Raw genomic sequence first — 18,533 nt, 5'->3', positions numbered from 1 at the left:
GACGTCACCGGAGGGGGCGGGCCTGGGGGAGCGCGCAGCCCGGCGGCGCCTTCCCGTCAAGCCCAGAGGCGTCCTGGCTTCCGGTTTGGGTGTGGTCGTGGAGTGGGCTTTGCTGCAGGTGATTGCAGGGAGTGGACTGTTGCGACTGGGGTCTGGCAGATGTAAACCGAACCAAATCACTGAAGGTACGAGTCACCTACCAAGCACAGAGGATTCCAGTGGCCAGCGAAGTGATGGGATTGCGTAGCAAAATCCTTAAGAGTTTTATAGCAGGAAGAAGAAACCCCTTCCATTTTATACTTTTAAAAAACCCGAAGGCTAGTAATAAGTAGCTCCGGATTTCCAGTCTGAGATTCCATTTTAAGACGTTACACGTTTAACAAATAATTTTGGACGTCTACGTGTCAAGCACTGTCACAAATTTGATAGAATCGTGATTTTATGAGCCATGAATGGCATATGGCATCCAGGTTGCCCCCTTAACTTTGTGAGGGACAGAAATTTACGGTTGGTGTGACTTGCCAGATTAAGTACCTGAACATATGTGTAAGGACCTCTCATCTAATTCCCTTTCCATTGACTCCCCTTTCACTTTTCTTGGAAAACAACAAGAATTAGTGTGACTCAATAATATTACGATTTATCTTTCATTCTAAATAAGTGTATGTTTGGAGAAATGTCTGTAGGATTTTAAAAACTGACAAATACTTTGACTCTATATTTATATCATCTGTAATGTATGATATTTTTACTTAGAATTTCTTCCCATTCTGGTGTGGAGAGAGGGTCCAGGCAAAAGGGCATTATCCTTCGTGCCTCTGTTCTCTTTTCAACTTGCACATCTCCAAATACCTGGAAACTTCTTATTGCTCACCTATGCCGTCATTCAGATTTCTCAGTCAAGTTGTGTACCTTTTCTACATAATCATGAAAATGAACTTGGTCTGTGTCCCATTCTTTCAAGGTTCTGCTCTAGGATTGGACTTATCCCCTGTCTTCTCTCTTTATTCTAAAATTAATAGATATAAATATCTTTGAAAGGTTCACTCCGCAAATAACACCAGTTTCTCTCCTAATTTCTTTCCCCTGTTTCTTTCTTTCTTAAATATTTATTGAATGCCTGTTAAACATTAGGGCCTAATGACTAGACAATGATTGGGTGATAGAGATACAGTGATCCCTGATTTCATCAGTCTCATTGTGGGAAGGCAAAAAATGGAAAATAAATGAAAAATAACATTAGAAAGTAAATACGATGAAGAAAACTTTATAAGGTGGAGAAAGAGACTTGGGGAGGAGGAGAGAGACAATTTTAGACATAGTAGTCAAAGGTGGCCTCTTTGAAGAAGTGACATTTGAGCTAAAAACCTAAGTGTGTGAGTCCTGTGAATATCTAGCAGAAGAGCATTCTAGACTGAGGGAAAATCAAGTGTACACTTTAAAATTTTTATTTTTTGAGATTTGTCACCTTCTGGTGTATGTTTGTTATTTGTAAATTGCCTCTCTACCTTTAAAAGAGACTGGTCTTTTCCTGGAGAAAGAGATTCAGAGTGTGAGGAGGAATTTGTTGGGAGGGAAAATCTCCATTGCTGGCTTCGAAAAGGGAAGGGGGCACATAGAAAGGAATGGGAATGACCTCTAGGGGCTTACAGTGGCCTCCAGCTTCCAGCCAATAAGGAGAAGGGGACCTTGGCCTACAGCTGCAAGGAACTAAATTTGGTCAACACCTACATGACCTTGGAAGAAAACCCCAAGTTCCAGATCACAACAGGTCTGCTAGTACCTTGATTTCAACTTTGTGAGGCCCTGGGCAGAGAACCCAGCTGTGATGGGCCCACAATTATGACCTTAGAACTGTGAGCTAATAAATTTGTGTTGTTTTAAGCCACTATGTTTACGGTAAGTTGTTATACAGCAATAGAAAATGAATATACTGAATATTATCTAAGACCCACATTTTTCTACATTTTAACTTCCTTGGAATTGCAATGTATTTTTTTCTTTTTTATCAGGACAGAAAATAATGGTGTTCTTAAAATTGAGGTCATGATAGATTTGGTGAAGTATAGTGTGAATTATTTCAAACAAACAATGTAACAGATACCCAGATTTAACAGATTTTAGTGTATTCTTACATTTGCAAAATGGGGAAGAAAATTGGAATATCACTGGACTTTTCACAGTGAAACTTTTGCCAGAAGAAAGTGGAACAACATATTTTGGGTACTCAAGGGACAAAGCATGCACTAAGGATTTTATATCCAGCAAAACTAACTCTCACGTACAAAGGGTATAAACTATTATCAACACTTGATATGATATCAGTATTTGATGAGACTTTCATTTTCATGAGCCCTTACTGGAGAATTACTAGAGAATGAGCGTCAGACAACGAAAATGATGAGAAAAACATTGACCTAAGGATTGGTTCAGGTTCTTAATGGAAAATCATAATCTGTTGTGTGTAATTAATTCTTTATTACTAATTCTCCTGAGTTCTGTCACCTTAACTTCTGAGTTTTTCTATTTTCTTCCCAGCTTTATCAAGATATAATTGACAAATAAAATTGTAAGATATTTAAAGTGTGCAATGTGATGATCTGATATACGTATACAGGGTGAAAGGATTCCCTCCATAGAATTAATTGTGTTTTTCTAATTCTGAATCATGTTGTTCTTTCATACCTTGTATCATTTTCTTAATGTCATTTAGCTAGTTTAAAAACAGTAACTTTCAGTTTTGATCTATTTTGTGACACATGTTTGAGGCATGCTTTCATTATCTGTAATCATGATGTTATACTCCTTATTCTCTCTTTTTTGATAATAATTTTGTATAGTATTTGAACTTGATAGTTTTTGGCAGCTCAGTTTTATGTGAAATTACTGTTCTTTAACTTTTAGTATGAGGCAGGCTTTCTAGTCCAATAAGACTACATCCATCAGAAACAAAACTGTATTCCAAGAATGTCAGGTTTCTGGCTCATTGCAAGGAGGGAGGCCACATTCCATGGAGCCCACCATGGGATGCCTCATCAAACAAAGGAAAAGGTAGGTTTATTACAGGAATTTGGGGAAGTGTAGAATTTAGGAGAAATTAAAATGAAGTAGTATTTTGATGGACTCAAAAGAAAGGAAGGATGTATGTAAAGGGGTCTACCTTAGGTCTGGACTGTAACATGGACCCTGTTTTATTGGAAGCTACAAAGTCAAAGTAGGTGAGGAATGTGTCCACAAACCCCTTTTCTGAAGTTCTGGAAGTAGAGGCTGTGTCTCTATCACATAACTCAGATCATCTAGCCAAAAATGGGATATTTCAATCTTAATGAAAGATTTCAAAGAGCAAGTTTTTTGACAACCTATGATTTTAGAGAAAAGAGTTCTCTGTGAGTAAAAAAAGCAGCAGTTACTCATAGTGGGTTTTTTTGGTGACACTACAGCATGTTCTTGGGAGAAATATTATTTTCTGTTAACTTTACAGCTGGCTTTATCTGTGTTTATTATCTATACCTGATGAATGGCAAAGCAGATTTTTACTTTCTTAGTCCAAGCTCATTTTTCCTTTCTCACAGGTTTCAGGAAAACTTTTCTAACACCAGAGAGCTCCTTTTTTGATGCTTTGGTGTAGTGCTGAAAAATATGGTGGCTTGATTTCTGTGATTTCCTTCATTTCTGTTGTCCCTGTGCTGCATGTGTTTATAGTTACATTCTCAAGGCATAGTACAATAATTTGATTTTAAAATCTTTATTTTGGGTAATTTTAGATTTACAGAAAATTTGCAAAGTTAAAACAATTTCTGTATATACTTCACTCAGCTTCCTCTAATGATAACATCTTACATAACCGTGGTCCATTTGTCAAAACTAAGAAATTAATACTGGTACAATACTATTAACTAGCTACATACTTTATCTGGATTTCACCAGTTTTTCACTAATGTCCTTTTTTCTGTATGGATCCAATCCAGGATACCACAATACATTTAGAATTGCCCCATCTTGATCATCATGTAAGTGTACATTGTAATGAATATCTTCCTGAAATTTTATGTACAAATTGGATTTCTGCAAATTAAATAGTTCACATCATAAATTATAAAGATAAGAAATAACATCTATATTGTGTTTTATAATTACAGAGGCTATTTACATGCATTTTTTACTTCATTCTCCTAAGTTATTGACTATTAGCACAGAAAGGATATTTAGCAGTCACCTCAGTATACAACCCTGTTGCTTTACAGAGGATGAATCAAAGAGGTAAAGAGTTTAAATGTCTCGGATAAATTCACATCATTACAGGTACAGAGCCACAACTAGCTTCATCCCTTGTTGAGTATTTCTCTAGTATATTATACCCAGATCCCAACAATTGGAAAACCTGTTCCGTGACTATCATAAAGAATAGGGAGTACTACGTCCTGAGGTCAGGCCTTCATGAACATGGTTGGAAAGCAGCCAACCTCCTGAGTTTTGAAGCAGGCGTCTTTGTCCAAAGATGTTGCGGTAACACTTGAACTGGCTTGAAGCTGATTATTAGAGGCTATTTAGAAGAACCTAGAGGGAATTCCTTTGCGAAGGAAATAAACCTTTTCAAAATGTGAATAATTATCACCTTAAGTGGTCTATGAATTAGGATATATGCATATCACATTTTCCTGAAATATTTTTTAAAAATTGCCCATAGAGCAATAAAAAGACAAGTCACTGTAGATTAACGATTGAAAGATATTTTTCAAGACACGTTATTGTTTGATTTAACTGCTTATGCAACAGTGACTAGAGATAAAATATAATAAATCATGCTCCTAAGTTTAACCTTCTTCTAATATTGGTAGAAAACAGATGACAAACCTGAAAATCCCTAAGTGGGACTTCATGTTTTTGTGTCTTTCTAGGCACTATGCTGTAAATGCATCTGGATGTGCCCTAATTGGGTGATAAAGGCACCTCAACCCCTTTATGAAAGAGGATGCTCAGAGCCCTACTCCAAAGATCCGAATTCAGCCACAGTCACTGTTCACCATAGACTCAAACTATACTATCCAATTTCACATCTTTTTTCTTGACTGAAACAATGTTCAGATCATCTCCCTTCTCATCTTCGGCTTGTTTTCTCATCTTTAGTTTGGCAGCCAGCACCTCTAGCCTGGAGGCATCAAACTTCAGCACACACCAGAATCTCCTGGCCTGCCTATTAAAGCAGATTGTTGGACCCCCACTAGCATTTATGCCGCAGTATGCTTGGGTAGGGGCTGAGAATTTGCATTTCTGACAAGTTCCCTGGTGATCTGTGCGCTGCTAGACCTAGGACCAAATTTTGCGCTGCTCTAACTCGCTTCCTCTAACCATTCTTTGGGCTACCTCTAAACCTCCTTTCAGTACAGCTTTCCTTATTGCGTTCTGGACTGCACCGATCTTTGTGTTAGTCTTTTGTTTCTGTTGCTTAGTTTATTTGCGGTCCCATTCCTCTTGGCTCTGATGTCATTTTATACTCTGGATCCTGCCTTTAGACATGCCTTATATTTACCATTACAAGGTAATAGAAAAAGAATTAGTAATTTCTGCTACAGAAAATGTTTGTGATTGGTTTTTCTAGCAAAGATAACTGGGATATATGTGGACAGAGGGAGGTAGGTATGGAGATAGAGAAAAAGTTAGTATGGAATTCTGTCACATAAATGTGCAAGGCATCATAAAATCTGAGGGAAGCAGTGATGGAGAATACAATCCTGTTGATAATGTGGTTAAGGTTATTGTATACTGAGTGCCTGTAATTAAGGTTTTTACACAAATATAGGTAGCCCCATTATCTCATATAAAAGCACAATCATAATACTCCAGAGTAGATGAAGTTGAAGACTTCAGATACAGCTAAGAAAAACTAAGAAGCTGAGTAAATGGAGAACTGTTCCTATAATCAACTATCAGCAGGAATGAGAAATAGAAACTGGCTTTACAACCAACCAGCAGAAATCCAAGAAAGCCTGAACCTACACTCAGGTCAGCTAGCTTCTGAATCCTGTCCAACACTAGGTCACTGATTTCCTCTTCAATGGTGTAGTGCCTAGAGGCTCAGCTACTTGCAACATCTTCTTTGCCAGTGATGGCATTCTAGAGAGACCTTCATCACTTACAATTCATTGTAGGTCTATAAACATTCTTGTGGGGACATACTAGACAACACTATTCTCACTGAAGAAGGTATTGAAAGAGTCATCTCTCACAATCCTCTTATCACTGGGCTTTGGGTGGGATGCTGGATTTTATATTCCAGGAAATAGAGCTCCCAGCAGCTATTTCTATTCTGGACACTAACCTCACCAATGTGATTAGGGATGCTTTAATGCAGGGTGGTAGAAACAGGAAGCAGCGGTGAGGGAATAGATACTGAGTCCAGGTTATCATCTCCAATAAGGTAGGAAGAGAGATATCTGATTTAATAATTAGTAAAATGACAAGTTTAGAATAAACATACTCTAAAGATTCTTTATTATCAATTAAGATAATATTAAGTAACAATGGCAACAACAACAAATTACCTGCATGAATCCTCAGCCCTCTGCTGGTGAGATTTGTTTAGTGCCAAATGTTGGGCAATTCTGGATGAAAGGAATAGGCAAGAAATAGATTTGCCTACCACCAAGTTTCGTGGATAGATCTGGTGATTGCTTCAAAATGGGAGATGCTCCCATCACTTTTAATACTTCTACTGAACAGAAATGATGGTCATAGATGCCATCTAATCACAGCTTCTCTTTATTCATTCAAATTGCTGAAAGACGGGTTGACAGACATCATACTCCTTCTTTCTTGGTAAGAGATCTCTCTTCTTTCTTGTTAACAGAATATCAATTTTGTTCAGACATAAGGCTGCCATGAGCTTCACGGGAGGCTAGATTTCTCCCTAACCCTAGATACTGAGTTATGATTGGTCTAAAATAGTCAATATCCCAAGCTCCTTAGAGTTGACTGGTTTAGGCATTGGCATGTTAGGCGATTCAGGATAATAAGTGAGAGGTAGTCCTATGGATGGGTTTCTGAAGAAGATTCTCCCTGTTGATAAGAATAGACACATCATGGAAATATTCCCTTTTGTGTCTTCGGACTTACTCTGTGAGGAGATGACTCCTGCAGCCGTTTCAAGTTTTTCCTGGCCAAAATGGACAAGCCTGAGATCAAAAAAACTGATACAGTGCATATGCCAAAATCCTAAATTTCCTGGAACTCTGAGTCAGCTAAGCTCTGGAATGCTTGTTATGTGAAATAGTTTATTTTTGTTTAAGCCATTTTTAATTGGGTTTCTCATTCTTCTAGCTTAAAGCATCCTAATTGATAAAGGTAGTATTTCTCTCCATTACTGAATAGAAACATTAAGGCAGCAAACTTGTATTACATCTGCACTCTGAAGTATCACAAAGAATTTTGCAGAGTTTTACATATTTCATTTCTCTTAGCATATACATGTAAATATATATACAAAATTATAAATATATAAAATATATATTACACACACACACACACACACACACACACACAGAGACATATATTTCCTTGAACCACAGTGTGGGTCTTGCTGTGTCACTCTTTAGGGACAATGATGATATTATACTAATTCCATCCTTTTACTGAAGAAGGAAAAAAGTTAACATTGGCAATGTCCCACAGCCTCTCAGCCTGAAGTCAGAATTGATCATTCAGAGTTGCTCAAGAACACCAAGATAAGAAATTTGGATTTTGTTTTAAGTGGGATGTGGAGTCATTAGAGAGTAAGCAGAGGAGTGACGTTTTAATTATATTTAAAACGAGCATTCTGGCTGCTTTGTGGAGAATGGATTATAGCAGAGCAAGAGGAATTTGGTGAGAAGTTTGTGGCTTTAATCAGGTTGAGAGATGATGCTGGATTAGACTAGGTCAATGACAATAGGAATAGAGAAATAGACAGATTTGGAAAATATTTTGAAGACTGAACTTATTGATGGATTAGATATAAGATACTATGGAGAGATAAATTAAGAATAAATCCTGGATTTTGGCTTGAACAAGTTAGGCATACTTTGGTGCCAGCATTGAGATGGAAAGAATAAATGAGAAAGTGATTTAGGGAAGAAATAAAGAGTTCATTATAACATAATAAAGATATATTGAGTTTAAGATGTGCATGTAGAGGAATCAAGTATAAATTTGGATCTATGAACTTGTAGCTTAGAGAAGTCTGAGCTAAATATATAAATTTAATAATATATAGTATATAAATATATGTGTGTACATGTGCATGTGTTTGTATATGTGTGTATATATATACATATATACACACATATATGTATATATACACACACACACACACAGGACTGGGTGATATCCCCAAGGGGGAGAGGGTAGACAGATAAACCAAGAATCCCTAGATCTGAGCCCATATAAATATTAGGTAGAATAGAAGGAGAAAAAAATGAAACTGAGAAAGAACTCCTAGTGAGATAGGAGAAAAACTGGGAGGGGATGGTTTCACAGAGCTAAGAGGAGTGTCTCAAGTGGGAAGCGAATTGGTATAGGAATTCATCACTGTCCAGTTCCACTCAAGTATTGATGCTGGGCTTTGTTCTTAATCTGTTAAGGAATTACCACCCCCTCTTTTCAGTGGAATTAAAAATATACTAGACTGCTGAAAGTTGGATTTCTACCCAGAATAGTTATTCAGATGGGGGCTCAGCCTTGTTTTAGGATGATGACTGTTTTCATGAATGGCCAAGGGATATTGTGCTGATATCTGAAAATGGAAGGCCATTCACCAGATAGTGATAAGAAAAGCAGCAATGGGGCTCCTCTGTGACGGCAATATTATTTACTCACTTGAAGAGGGAGGGATGACCCTCAGACATCAATTAAGCTTCCATGTAGCTCCCTGGTGCTTGACAATTTCCCAACCCACCTCTTTGTCTTGTGGTCTCTCCCAAGTTAAGCTTTCTCTTTCAACTCCTGCCACTCCAGTATTCTCCAAGATATGGCCCAGTCCTCCTTCACCTGAGCTCCTTACAGAGAGAATGAACAATTGTTTGAATGTTGATGAAAATTACAGTAAGTCAAGAACAGAGAAATCACCATTAGTTTTCATAGTAGGGTGATCTTTGGTGACCTTTACTAGAGTTTCACTGGAGTAGTAAGGACAGACTACAAGGTGACAGGTGTTGAGGATTAAAAGGGAAGTCAGGAAGAGGAGTTATCAGGTGTGGACAACTCTTGAGAAGTTTTCTGGGAGGGAGAGTAGAGAAATGGATTGTGGGAGGTGAAGCTGAAATTGAATATATAGCTGAGGAGGATTTTTTTTTAAGATGCAAGATAAAAAGCATTTTCATACAGCAATGGGAATGGTTTAGTAGAAAGGGGGAGATTGATGGTGTAGGAGGACAAGGGGATATCTGAAGTGATGTCCTGGAAAGGTGAGAGAGAATGGTATCCACAACACAAGGGGAGGAATTGGCTTTTAAGAGGAGCAGGGACAAGTCTTCCATTGTAATAGGAGAACACAGAGAACAGGATATAGTTTAGGGAGGTTTAATAGTGGGAAGTTGAGAGAGCGCTCCTCTGATAAATCTTTGTCAGCTTCTGCATTTCTATTTCTTTGGGATCTGTTTTCTATTGAATTTGACAGTGCTATTCTGATAGTGGTTGCATTTTGTCAAATAGCTTGTCATGGGATTGTTATCTGCAATGGACTTGGAGACCTTGTGAAGGTATTCCTGGGAACTACATCTATTGGGGCAAGCAATTGTTGTAGAGGAACCAGCTATCAGTGAATATGGTAAGTGCATCCTAGAAAGTAGAACACATCCAGCATGTTTAGTGATAGATAATTACTAGTTCCAGAGATCAACTAGTAATAGAGAAAGCAGTGGATGAGAGTGCAGCAAGATACATCCTATCAGGTGGGTGGAGCATAGGAATTAAAAATCTATAAAAGTAGGGAGCATTAGAGATTTTGGTACACAGACCAGTATAGTTTGCAGCAGAGATGCCTGAAATAAAATAGCATGTTCTCCTTAGTTAAAGTTGGTTTAGGAGCAGACTTCAGTCCCATTCTAATGGAGAGGAGGCATTAGAATGGTAAGAATAAGGCAGGACCCCATTCTAGCAAGTCTAGCTTTCTGAAGAGATCACTGGGATAGTAAATTTGGCAAGAAAATAAGATTTGAATCCTTTTACCAGAACTAGTGTATAAGTTTGGAAAGTGGAAAGTGGTCTTAGAAATAATGCAGGGGCTTAGTTCCTATCAGAAGGATTCATGTTTTCTGGGGCCTGAAGTTTTTACAAACATCACAAAATCTAAAAAAAAAGTAATAATTTTAAGCATTAACTGCTTGACATAACTCTAAAGTACTTTTTCCACTAAATTATTTTGGCTGCATACTCCCTAATTATGTCTTAGTATAACAATGTTTTATAATATAATGTTTTATATATTGATAGTTTTAAATTTTTTCTTTCAATTTCAAAATTCTTTGTAAGTAATGACATCCTAACATTTAATCGCATACATTGAGATGCATGAAACAGATGTACTCACTGGCTTTAGTACTGCTACCGTTTTGTACCCTACAAACACAGGAATTCTGATAAATTTTACATTTCTAGTCAAAAAGAAAAAATAATGTAGGCATTTATAATTGTATATGCTGCATTGTTGAGTATATTTCTGAAAGGAGAGAATTTCTATTTTAACTAGGATTTGATGAGGACCCAATCTTTTTCTTATAATTTTACATGCTAAGTATATTAGTTTTCCATTGTTGCATAATAAATTACCACAAGCATAGTGATCTGAAACGACACACATTTATCTCACAGTTTCTGTGGGTGTGGAGTCCAGGCATGAGACTGGGTCTTCTGTTTCGGGTGTCAGCAGGCTGTAATCAAGATGTTGGCCAGGCTGTGCTCTTCTCTGTAGGCTTGACTAAGGACAAATCCACTTGCAGGCTATCAGGTTGTTGGCAGAATTCGTTTCCTTGCAACTGTATGACTGAGGGTCCCAGCTTCTCATTAGCTGTCCACCAGAGGCTACCCTCAGGTCCTAGAGGCTGCCCACAATTCCCTGCCACGTACTCTCTGCAAAAGTAGTTCACAGCGTGGCTGTTTGCTTCTTCAAGGGCAGCAGGAGAATTTCGGGCTCAGCTAAGATAATCATATATAATGTAACAATAGTCATGGGAGGAACATCCTATCACCTTTACCTTATAGCTTAATCAAAGAAATGATATCCCATTACCTTTTCCATAGGTAAAGCATGGTTGGAAGCAAGAGTAGCTTATACAGGGGTGTGATTTATTGGGAATCACTTTAGGGTGGACATGCTAAGGAATGAAATAATTTCTGTAGACCAGTTTCTGTACGTTTTATACCCTACTTTTCCTCCACTACTCAAATAGTTCTGGCGCCATACTCTAGACACCTCCATATCATGATATGACCTCTGGCCCTACACTTTCCTGTCACTATGCCAGGTAAGTCAGTATGGGGATAACAATATTTTATCTAGTACTATGCCTAGATGCTTACTGTGATGGTTAGCAGTGACTTAACTACACATCAAAGTGACCAAGAACCACAAAATATCCCTCTAGATTCAATGTAAATATATACCTAATTCAAGTTCCCCTTGGCTGGATCCCAAAGCTATCCATGGCCATTCCAACACCACCTCATCTGAGGGATGAGTGTGACAGAGAGGAAGTAAAAGTGAAAAGAGTCTTAATTATTGCAATTATAATATCTTATTTTTATGAATTTTATAAAAACATGTACCCACGGGAAGACTTCTTTTCCAGGGCTCATGAGGGGGCTAAATGAGGATCTTTGAAATTAAGTTTCATTAGCTTCATGGGAAATCCACTTCAGGTTGCCACATTTTTTTTTATTTTATTATTTTTTAATTTTTTTAGTTTTGATCACATTTTAAAATTATTAATTTATTTGACAATTATTCTCTTGATCTGAAGTGATAGTTAGAATTTTTAAAACTTATGCAAATTTCTTATCCAATGGACTAGTTATAAAAGAAAGTCAATAATTGGGTGGAAGTTACCCTCTATGCATCAGTTGAAGATTCCAACCACAGGAGTTTAAATGTTTGGATTTAGATTGTGAAAAACAATAAAGTTTGTTCTTTTCCCTTAGGGCTACATTTATTGTATAATTACAATGTACCAAGACTATATTTAGCCTTTATTCTTTGTGTTTAAATTGTGTGCTATTTAAATTTTGTGATATACATAGTCCTGATTTTATTTTGAGAAGGTAATTGGTGATTGTAGCAGGTACTTCTGCCTTCTGATCCCCAAAACATTCCCCTCTTGCTCTCACAAAAAAAGAAAAAAAAAGAGAGAAGAAAAAAAGAACTAAATTTTTTTTTAAAGTTATCAGGTGACTAAATGTTCAGGGAAATTGAGTGCTGCTCTCCATAAGATAAAACATACCCTTAAGGTGTTTAGGGTAATCCCTTTCTCCTTTGCTAGTGATAGTTTAGAGGTGGTCATGTGCTCCAGTTCTAGCCAATCTAAGAGGAAGTGCTGAGGGTTCTGGGAAAGAGAGATGTATGGTGAGAAGCCACCCTTTCTTTATGCCTTTGAGACTTCTAGTTGGTGACAAGTAGTTTCTGATCACGAAAGCCTAGAGGAAGCAGAGAAAATGACTCAAAGCTCTGAACTAACCAACTCTGCATGCTTTCTTCTGGACTTCCTGTAACGTGAAATGGAAACATGCCACGTCTAGTCTGACATGTCTATTGCTTACGGCAGAAAGCACTCTAACAGAAACAGCACAAAAGTCATACAAACACACATATAATATTTATTGTACCTTTTTCTCTTAGAAAAGCAATATATGTTCATTCTGGAAATTTGGTATACAGGTATTCACAAGAAATTTAAAAATCATTCAGAGGTAACTATATCAACACTTTTTGCACATATTCTATTTTTCCTATTCATGCACTTTGTATATTATATAATTTTAAAAATTAGACTTATTGTTTTATACCTAATTTTTAAACTTAATAACCAAAAGAATTAAATTGAAGATTTAAATCAATTAATCTTAGAAATTAAATTGAATCTTATTCTATTTAGTCTCCTATGGACACTATTTATAGTAACTAGACAACAAGAATTGGTTCGACATTTGAAACTAGGCTAAAGGTAAAATAGATGAAATTCAAATGTATTTTAACTGCTCATAATATTATCTCTTTGTGACTACCAAGTAAGTTCTGAGATCAGGGCACTTAAAATATTTTTCTAACTCATTTACACTGATTTATGCTGCTGGGAAGATTATGTTTGTAGTACTCCAACATTTTTGGTTTGTTTGTTTTAAGCTATGATATCTCTGTTTTGTAGGCTGAAATTGAATTTGCACAATCTTTTAATTCATTGTTGTTTGTTCATGTCATGTATTACTAAATTGAATTTAGCAAGAGGAAATCCATTTTTTAACCAGTTTTATATGCCAAATAGAAGAGGAGATATCCAAGATAGAATCTTAATTATCTGATATATTGGATTAACTCTGCAGAATGTATCCTTTTTTACAAGGAATCCTCATCTTTTATTATGACTGAAAATAGAGTATATGACTGTAATACCAAATATGAAATACTCTATATTGAGTGATGTATCTTTAACTTAAAAGCCACATTTACCTTTTGCACTATTAATTTTGGTATAAATCCATATCCACATTATAATTTACAGACGGCAACATTTATATAATATACTTACTTCTGCCAAGTTTTTCATTACATGTTGAGCCTTAAGAGAGTTTTTAAGGTTGAAAATGGTGAGTGATCAAATTGAAACAATCCAGTACAGTTTCAATATTAACATTATTATGAATATATATATATATATATATATATATATATATATAAATGTATCAGGTGAATACATTCTGATACATTTTTATTGTAATAAACTTCTTTATGAATGTACAGAATCAGTTGGGAATTCCTAACCTTTTTTGTGACATTGGCTCCTTTGGCAGTGTGGGATGGCCAAAAACCCTTCTCAGGATAATGTTTTTAAATGCATAAAATAATACAAATAGGAATAAAAGTAAAGCAGTTGCATTGTAATACAGTTTTGTGAATGGCCCACAGTTTAAAAACACCTGCATCAAGATTTTGAATAGCCCTTTAGTTAATGTATTAAAAAATGCCTGAGAGTGTATCTAAGTAGAGCAGTTTCTTGAATGTGTAAAAGCCAAACTGACATATGTTCAATAAACACATATCTAACAAAGCCCTTAGATTGTATCTTGTATATTTTTGCCTTTAAATCCATATGTAAGAATTGTTATCAGTTTGGGAATAAGAATACGTATGACAAAGAGACGGTAGAGAAGAATGGTTTTGTTGTGACTTATCTATATTCCTGTGTCATCTAGTGGAACTTTAAATTCTTGGTATTAGTATACACACCTTTAAAGTTAACTTTGAGCATTTTAGCACATTACAAATTTGAGTTCAGCCCAATTCAACTGTAGAGTTGGGGCATTGATTGGCTAATTAAAGGTATGAGTTTAGTAAAAAGATATGAATGAAAGAGTAGAAGGAAGGAGTTCAATAGTGACAGAAATAGGACCAATGGAGACAGAATTGGAAAATAACCTAGAATGTGGAAAAATAACTACTACACACTACAACACTAAAAGACAAAGTATGAGAAGAGAAAAATAAGGAAAGGAAAGACCTACCATTAGTTTAATTAGTAGTTTACTTATCACAGTTCCACAGGGCCTGGAATGTGTGGAAATGACATTTCATCTTTTGTGTGGCACTACATACCTCATGTGAATATAATAATATTTTACCTATTTCTTTTAAAAAATAAGTTAAAGAGTGGTTTAATTTCTTTTAATTCCCTTATACGGTTTTCTTATTTAATGGATATTATAGAACCCTTTCATCCTATCCCCTTTTTCATGGAATGGGTGGAAATAGGCCTGAATTAAAAGAGGTATTGTGCTGACATATTTTGGAAACCATACCACTCAATGTGAACATCAGCAGGTATTAGTTATACATTTACAGAGAGTTTTTCTTATCCCTTTTCTAATAGCCTTCTGTCTCCTTTGACCTATATATAGTGAAACTGAGGTTTTCAGAGTTAATTTTACATATCAAATAACTTTTTGCTTGTGCATTTGCTTGATTTCTTATTTTTTTTTTTTTTTAGTGATTTGTGGATTATGGATTTAGAAAGATCAGAAGATAGAAAAAAATCCCTGATATTAGAAGAGAAGGTATGTTATTTATAAAACATAATCAGTATATATCTTTTCATGATTGCATTTTAAAACAGTGTTATTATTACTACACTTAATTACCACAAAATCCATAGACTACACAGCCCAAGAGGAATGTTCTAACCCCCTGTCCAAATCTGAGCCCCTCTGAAACTCCCTTTTATATGGAGGCACTTCACAACCTGTACCAAGTGAAGAATGGGATGAAAGAGAACTATTTATAAGTCTTGTCAGGTTGGAGCAGTGGACGGTGGGTTGGTTGCTGAATACTCCAAACATCAGAATGCTTTTGAAGCCAAGGAAAAAATTTGATTCATTGCATTTTGTTTTTTTAAACCATAGAAGGGAAAACAGATCACATGGGCAGGGGAAATACTATCTCTGTGCTCTATGTATTTATTGTTTTAGCATAAGATCGTAATTGCTGCTAAGCCCCTTTGGAGAAAAACTCTCCAAGGCATGCTGAGGTTAGGACTGTGTTTCTCAGCGTTACTTTTTGGCATCTGTTTGCCTTAGGCCATGGCTATTTTAAATATTTATATATTATACAAGAAGAAAGTGATTTAAAAACCCATATAATGTGTTATAGGAGCTCAGTAAGTGAAGAGATTAATTTAGAAGCTAATGGTTAAGAGGAAATATTTAATTATTTTTCCTGAAAAAAATTTTCCTAGTAATTGAGTTTCTGACAATGTGATTTCCAAAGGAATAAATATAATACCATAATCTGAAACTCTGCTTTGTTTGTATGTAAATGTGCTGGAATATGCTTTGTGTTTATCATTTCCAAAAGGGGAAATTCATTACCTTGTCCTCCATAGTTTACGTGTATGTTTACGTGACTTCCTATGTAGTCTTAACAATTACAGAGAGAAATATCCATATATAAGTGGATCAAAGCATGGATTTAAAAAAGCAAAGAGAAAGAAGAAGTGATTTACTGGATCTGACACCCTGTTTACCATTTCAGGATCAAACCAATACCAAATTCCAAGGACATAGTAGGGAGTCCAGCAGACAGTAAATGAAGTGGCAAATGCAACCGTCATCTTTAGGGTCCTCAGTCGAGCTTGTGGTATATTATTCTTGGATTGATTCAGTTGTAGTTCTTTTAGATAGAGAAAAGAGAAGGCATTTAACAACCAGTTTTATTACAAAACCAAAGTAGACAAAAAGGAAGAGAGAATCATAATTCAACCTGATGAATATAATGGAAGCAAATTTCTAATATTTTTAATAATGACAATTTGTTTGAAAAGCTTGTTTATATTTCAAGTTTTCCACTATGTTACATAATAAATAGAAAATATTAAAGATAGTAGTACTCTTAAAATAAATTTTCCATCAAACTAATATGGATTTGAAATAAGGGGCTACTCAAATTCTTAAAATATAAATTTAAGAGAGCAGACTGAGGTTGAGCTGAGTTGAATTCCCTGCCTTTTGGTTGTCATGCCAACATAACCATGTTTACTTTATAAATTTATAAATTCCCCCTCTTTCCCGACTGGCCACGCAGGAGGTGCCATCGCCATTGTGGGAGGCAATGTAAGCTTGGCACATGGAAGAAACACATGCATTGGAACTGGTGTCAGAATCCTAGTTGGCATTAAGGACATTGAAGGACGAGGACAAGATGGTGGAGTAGAAGAATGTGAGCTCACCTCTTCTTACAGAAACACCAAAATCACAACTAACTGCTGAACAAAACATGCTGGAACCTACCCCAAAAGATACCCTACATCCAAAGACAAAGAAGAAGACTCAATGAGACGGTAGGAGGGGCTCAGTCGTGATAAAAACAAATCCCATACATGCTGGGTTGGCAGCCCACAAATTGGAAAGAAATTATACCACAGAAGTTCTCCCATAGGAGTGAAAGTTTTGAGCCCCATGTATGGCTCCCCAGCCTGTGGGTCAGGCAATGGAAAGAGGATCTCCCAGAGGGTCTGGCTTTGAAAGCCAGGGGTTTGATCACAGGAATTCCAAAGGCTGGGGGGAAACAGAAACTCCACTGTTGGAGGGTGCACACAGGGTCTTGTGCACACCAGGACTCAGGGGAAAAAACAATGACCTCATAAGAGACTGAGCCAGAATTACCTGCTAGTAGGGGAGGGTCTCTTGTGGAGATGTGTGGTAGCTGTGGCTCACTGTGGGAGCAAGGACACTGGCGGTGGTAGTTCTGGGGAGTACTCATTGGCATGAGCCCTCTTGGAGGCTGCCATTTTCTCACCAAGACCTGGCCCCACCCAACAGCCTGTAGGCTCCAGTGCTGGGATGCCTCAGGCCAAACAACCAGTAGGGCAGGGACACAGTCCCACCCATCAACAGACAGGCTGCTTAAAGTCTTCCCAAGCACACTGCTGCCTGCTAAACACACCCCGTGACACAGCCCTGCCCACCAGAAGGACAAGACCCAGCTCCACCCACCAGCAGACAGGTACCAGTCCCTCCCACCAGGAAGCCTGCACAAGCCTCTTAGACAGCTTCGTCCACCAGGGGACAGACAGCAGAAGCAAGAAGAACTACAACCCTGCAGCCTGTGGAACAGAAACTGCAATCACAGAAAGTTAGACAAAATGAGATGGCAGAAGAATATGTCCCAGATGAAGGATCAAGATGGAACCTCAGAATAACAATTAAGTGAAGTGAAGATAGGCAATCTACCTGAAAAAGAATTCAGAGTAATGGTAGTAAAGATGATCCAAGATCTTGGAAAAAGAATAGAGGCACAGATCAAGACGATACAAAAAATGTTTAACAAAGACCTAAAGAACTAAAGAACAGTGAAACAGAGATGAACAATACAGTAACTAAAAAGAAAGATACTCTAGAAGGAATCAATAGCAGAATAACTAAGGCAGAAGAATGGATAAGTGAGCTGGAAGACAGAATGGTGGAAATCACTGCCACAGATCAGAATAAAGAAAAAAGAATGAAAAGAAATGAGGACAGTCTAAGAGACCTCTGGGACAACATTCAATGCACCAACATTCAAATTAGGAGAGGAGAGAGAGAGAGAGAAAGGACTTGAGAAAGATTTGAAGAGGTAATAGCTGAAAACTTCCCTAACATGGGAAAGGAAACAGTCACCCAAGTCCAGGAAGCACAGAGTTGCAGGATAAGCCCAAGAAGGAATAAGCTGATACACATAGTAATCAAATTGACAAAAAATTAAAGACAAAGAGTAAATATTAAAAGCAACAAGGGAAAAGCAACAAATAACATACAAGGGAAGC

At 36.9% G+C, this 18,533-nt stretch overlaps 1 protein-coding gene and 1 long non-coding RNA gene across 3 annotated transcripts in view; one reads left to right on the top strand and one right to left on the bottom strand.

Annotated features, from left to right (window-relative positions):
* The first annotated feature begins 72 nt into the window (after positions 1–72).
* Positions 73–17,716, top strand: LOC118895194. Its single transcript, XR_005019902.1, has 3 exons — positions 73–185; positions 15,225–15,291; positions 16,814–17,716. It is a non-coding gene; the product is annotated as an uncharacterized LOC118895194 (long non-coding RNA).
* GNRHR (gonadotropin releasing hormone receptor) overlaps positions 15,097–18,533 on the bottom strand; it is a 27,980-nt gene continuing 24,543 nt past the window's right edge. The window contains exon 3 of one of the 2 annotated variants that reach the window (XM_036852039.1): positions 15,097–16,402. In XM_036852039.1, the coding sequence (XP_036707934.1) occupies positions 16,158–16,402 (245 nt within the window). In that variant the 3' untranslated portion in view covers positions 15,097–16,157. The remainder of the gene's footprint in view (positions 16,403–18,533) is intronic. The other variant, XM_036852040.1, reaches the window with a different exon arrangement.

The sequence above is a fragment of the Balaenoptera musculus genome, chromosome 5 (genome assembly GCF_009873245.2).
Source record: "Balaenoptera musculus isolate JJ_BM4_2016_0621 chromosome 5, mBalMus1.pri.v3, whole genome shotgun sequence".
Lineage (NCBI taxonomy): Eukaryota > Metazoa > Chordata > Mammalia > Artiodactyla > Balaenopteridae > Balaenoptera > Balaenoptera musculus.
This window is presented reverse-complemented; position numbering and strand designations above follow the sequence as displayed.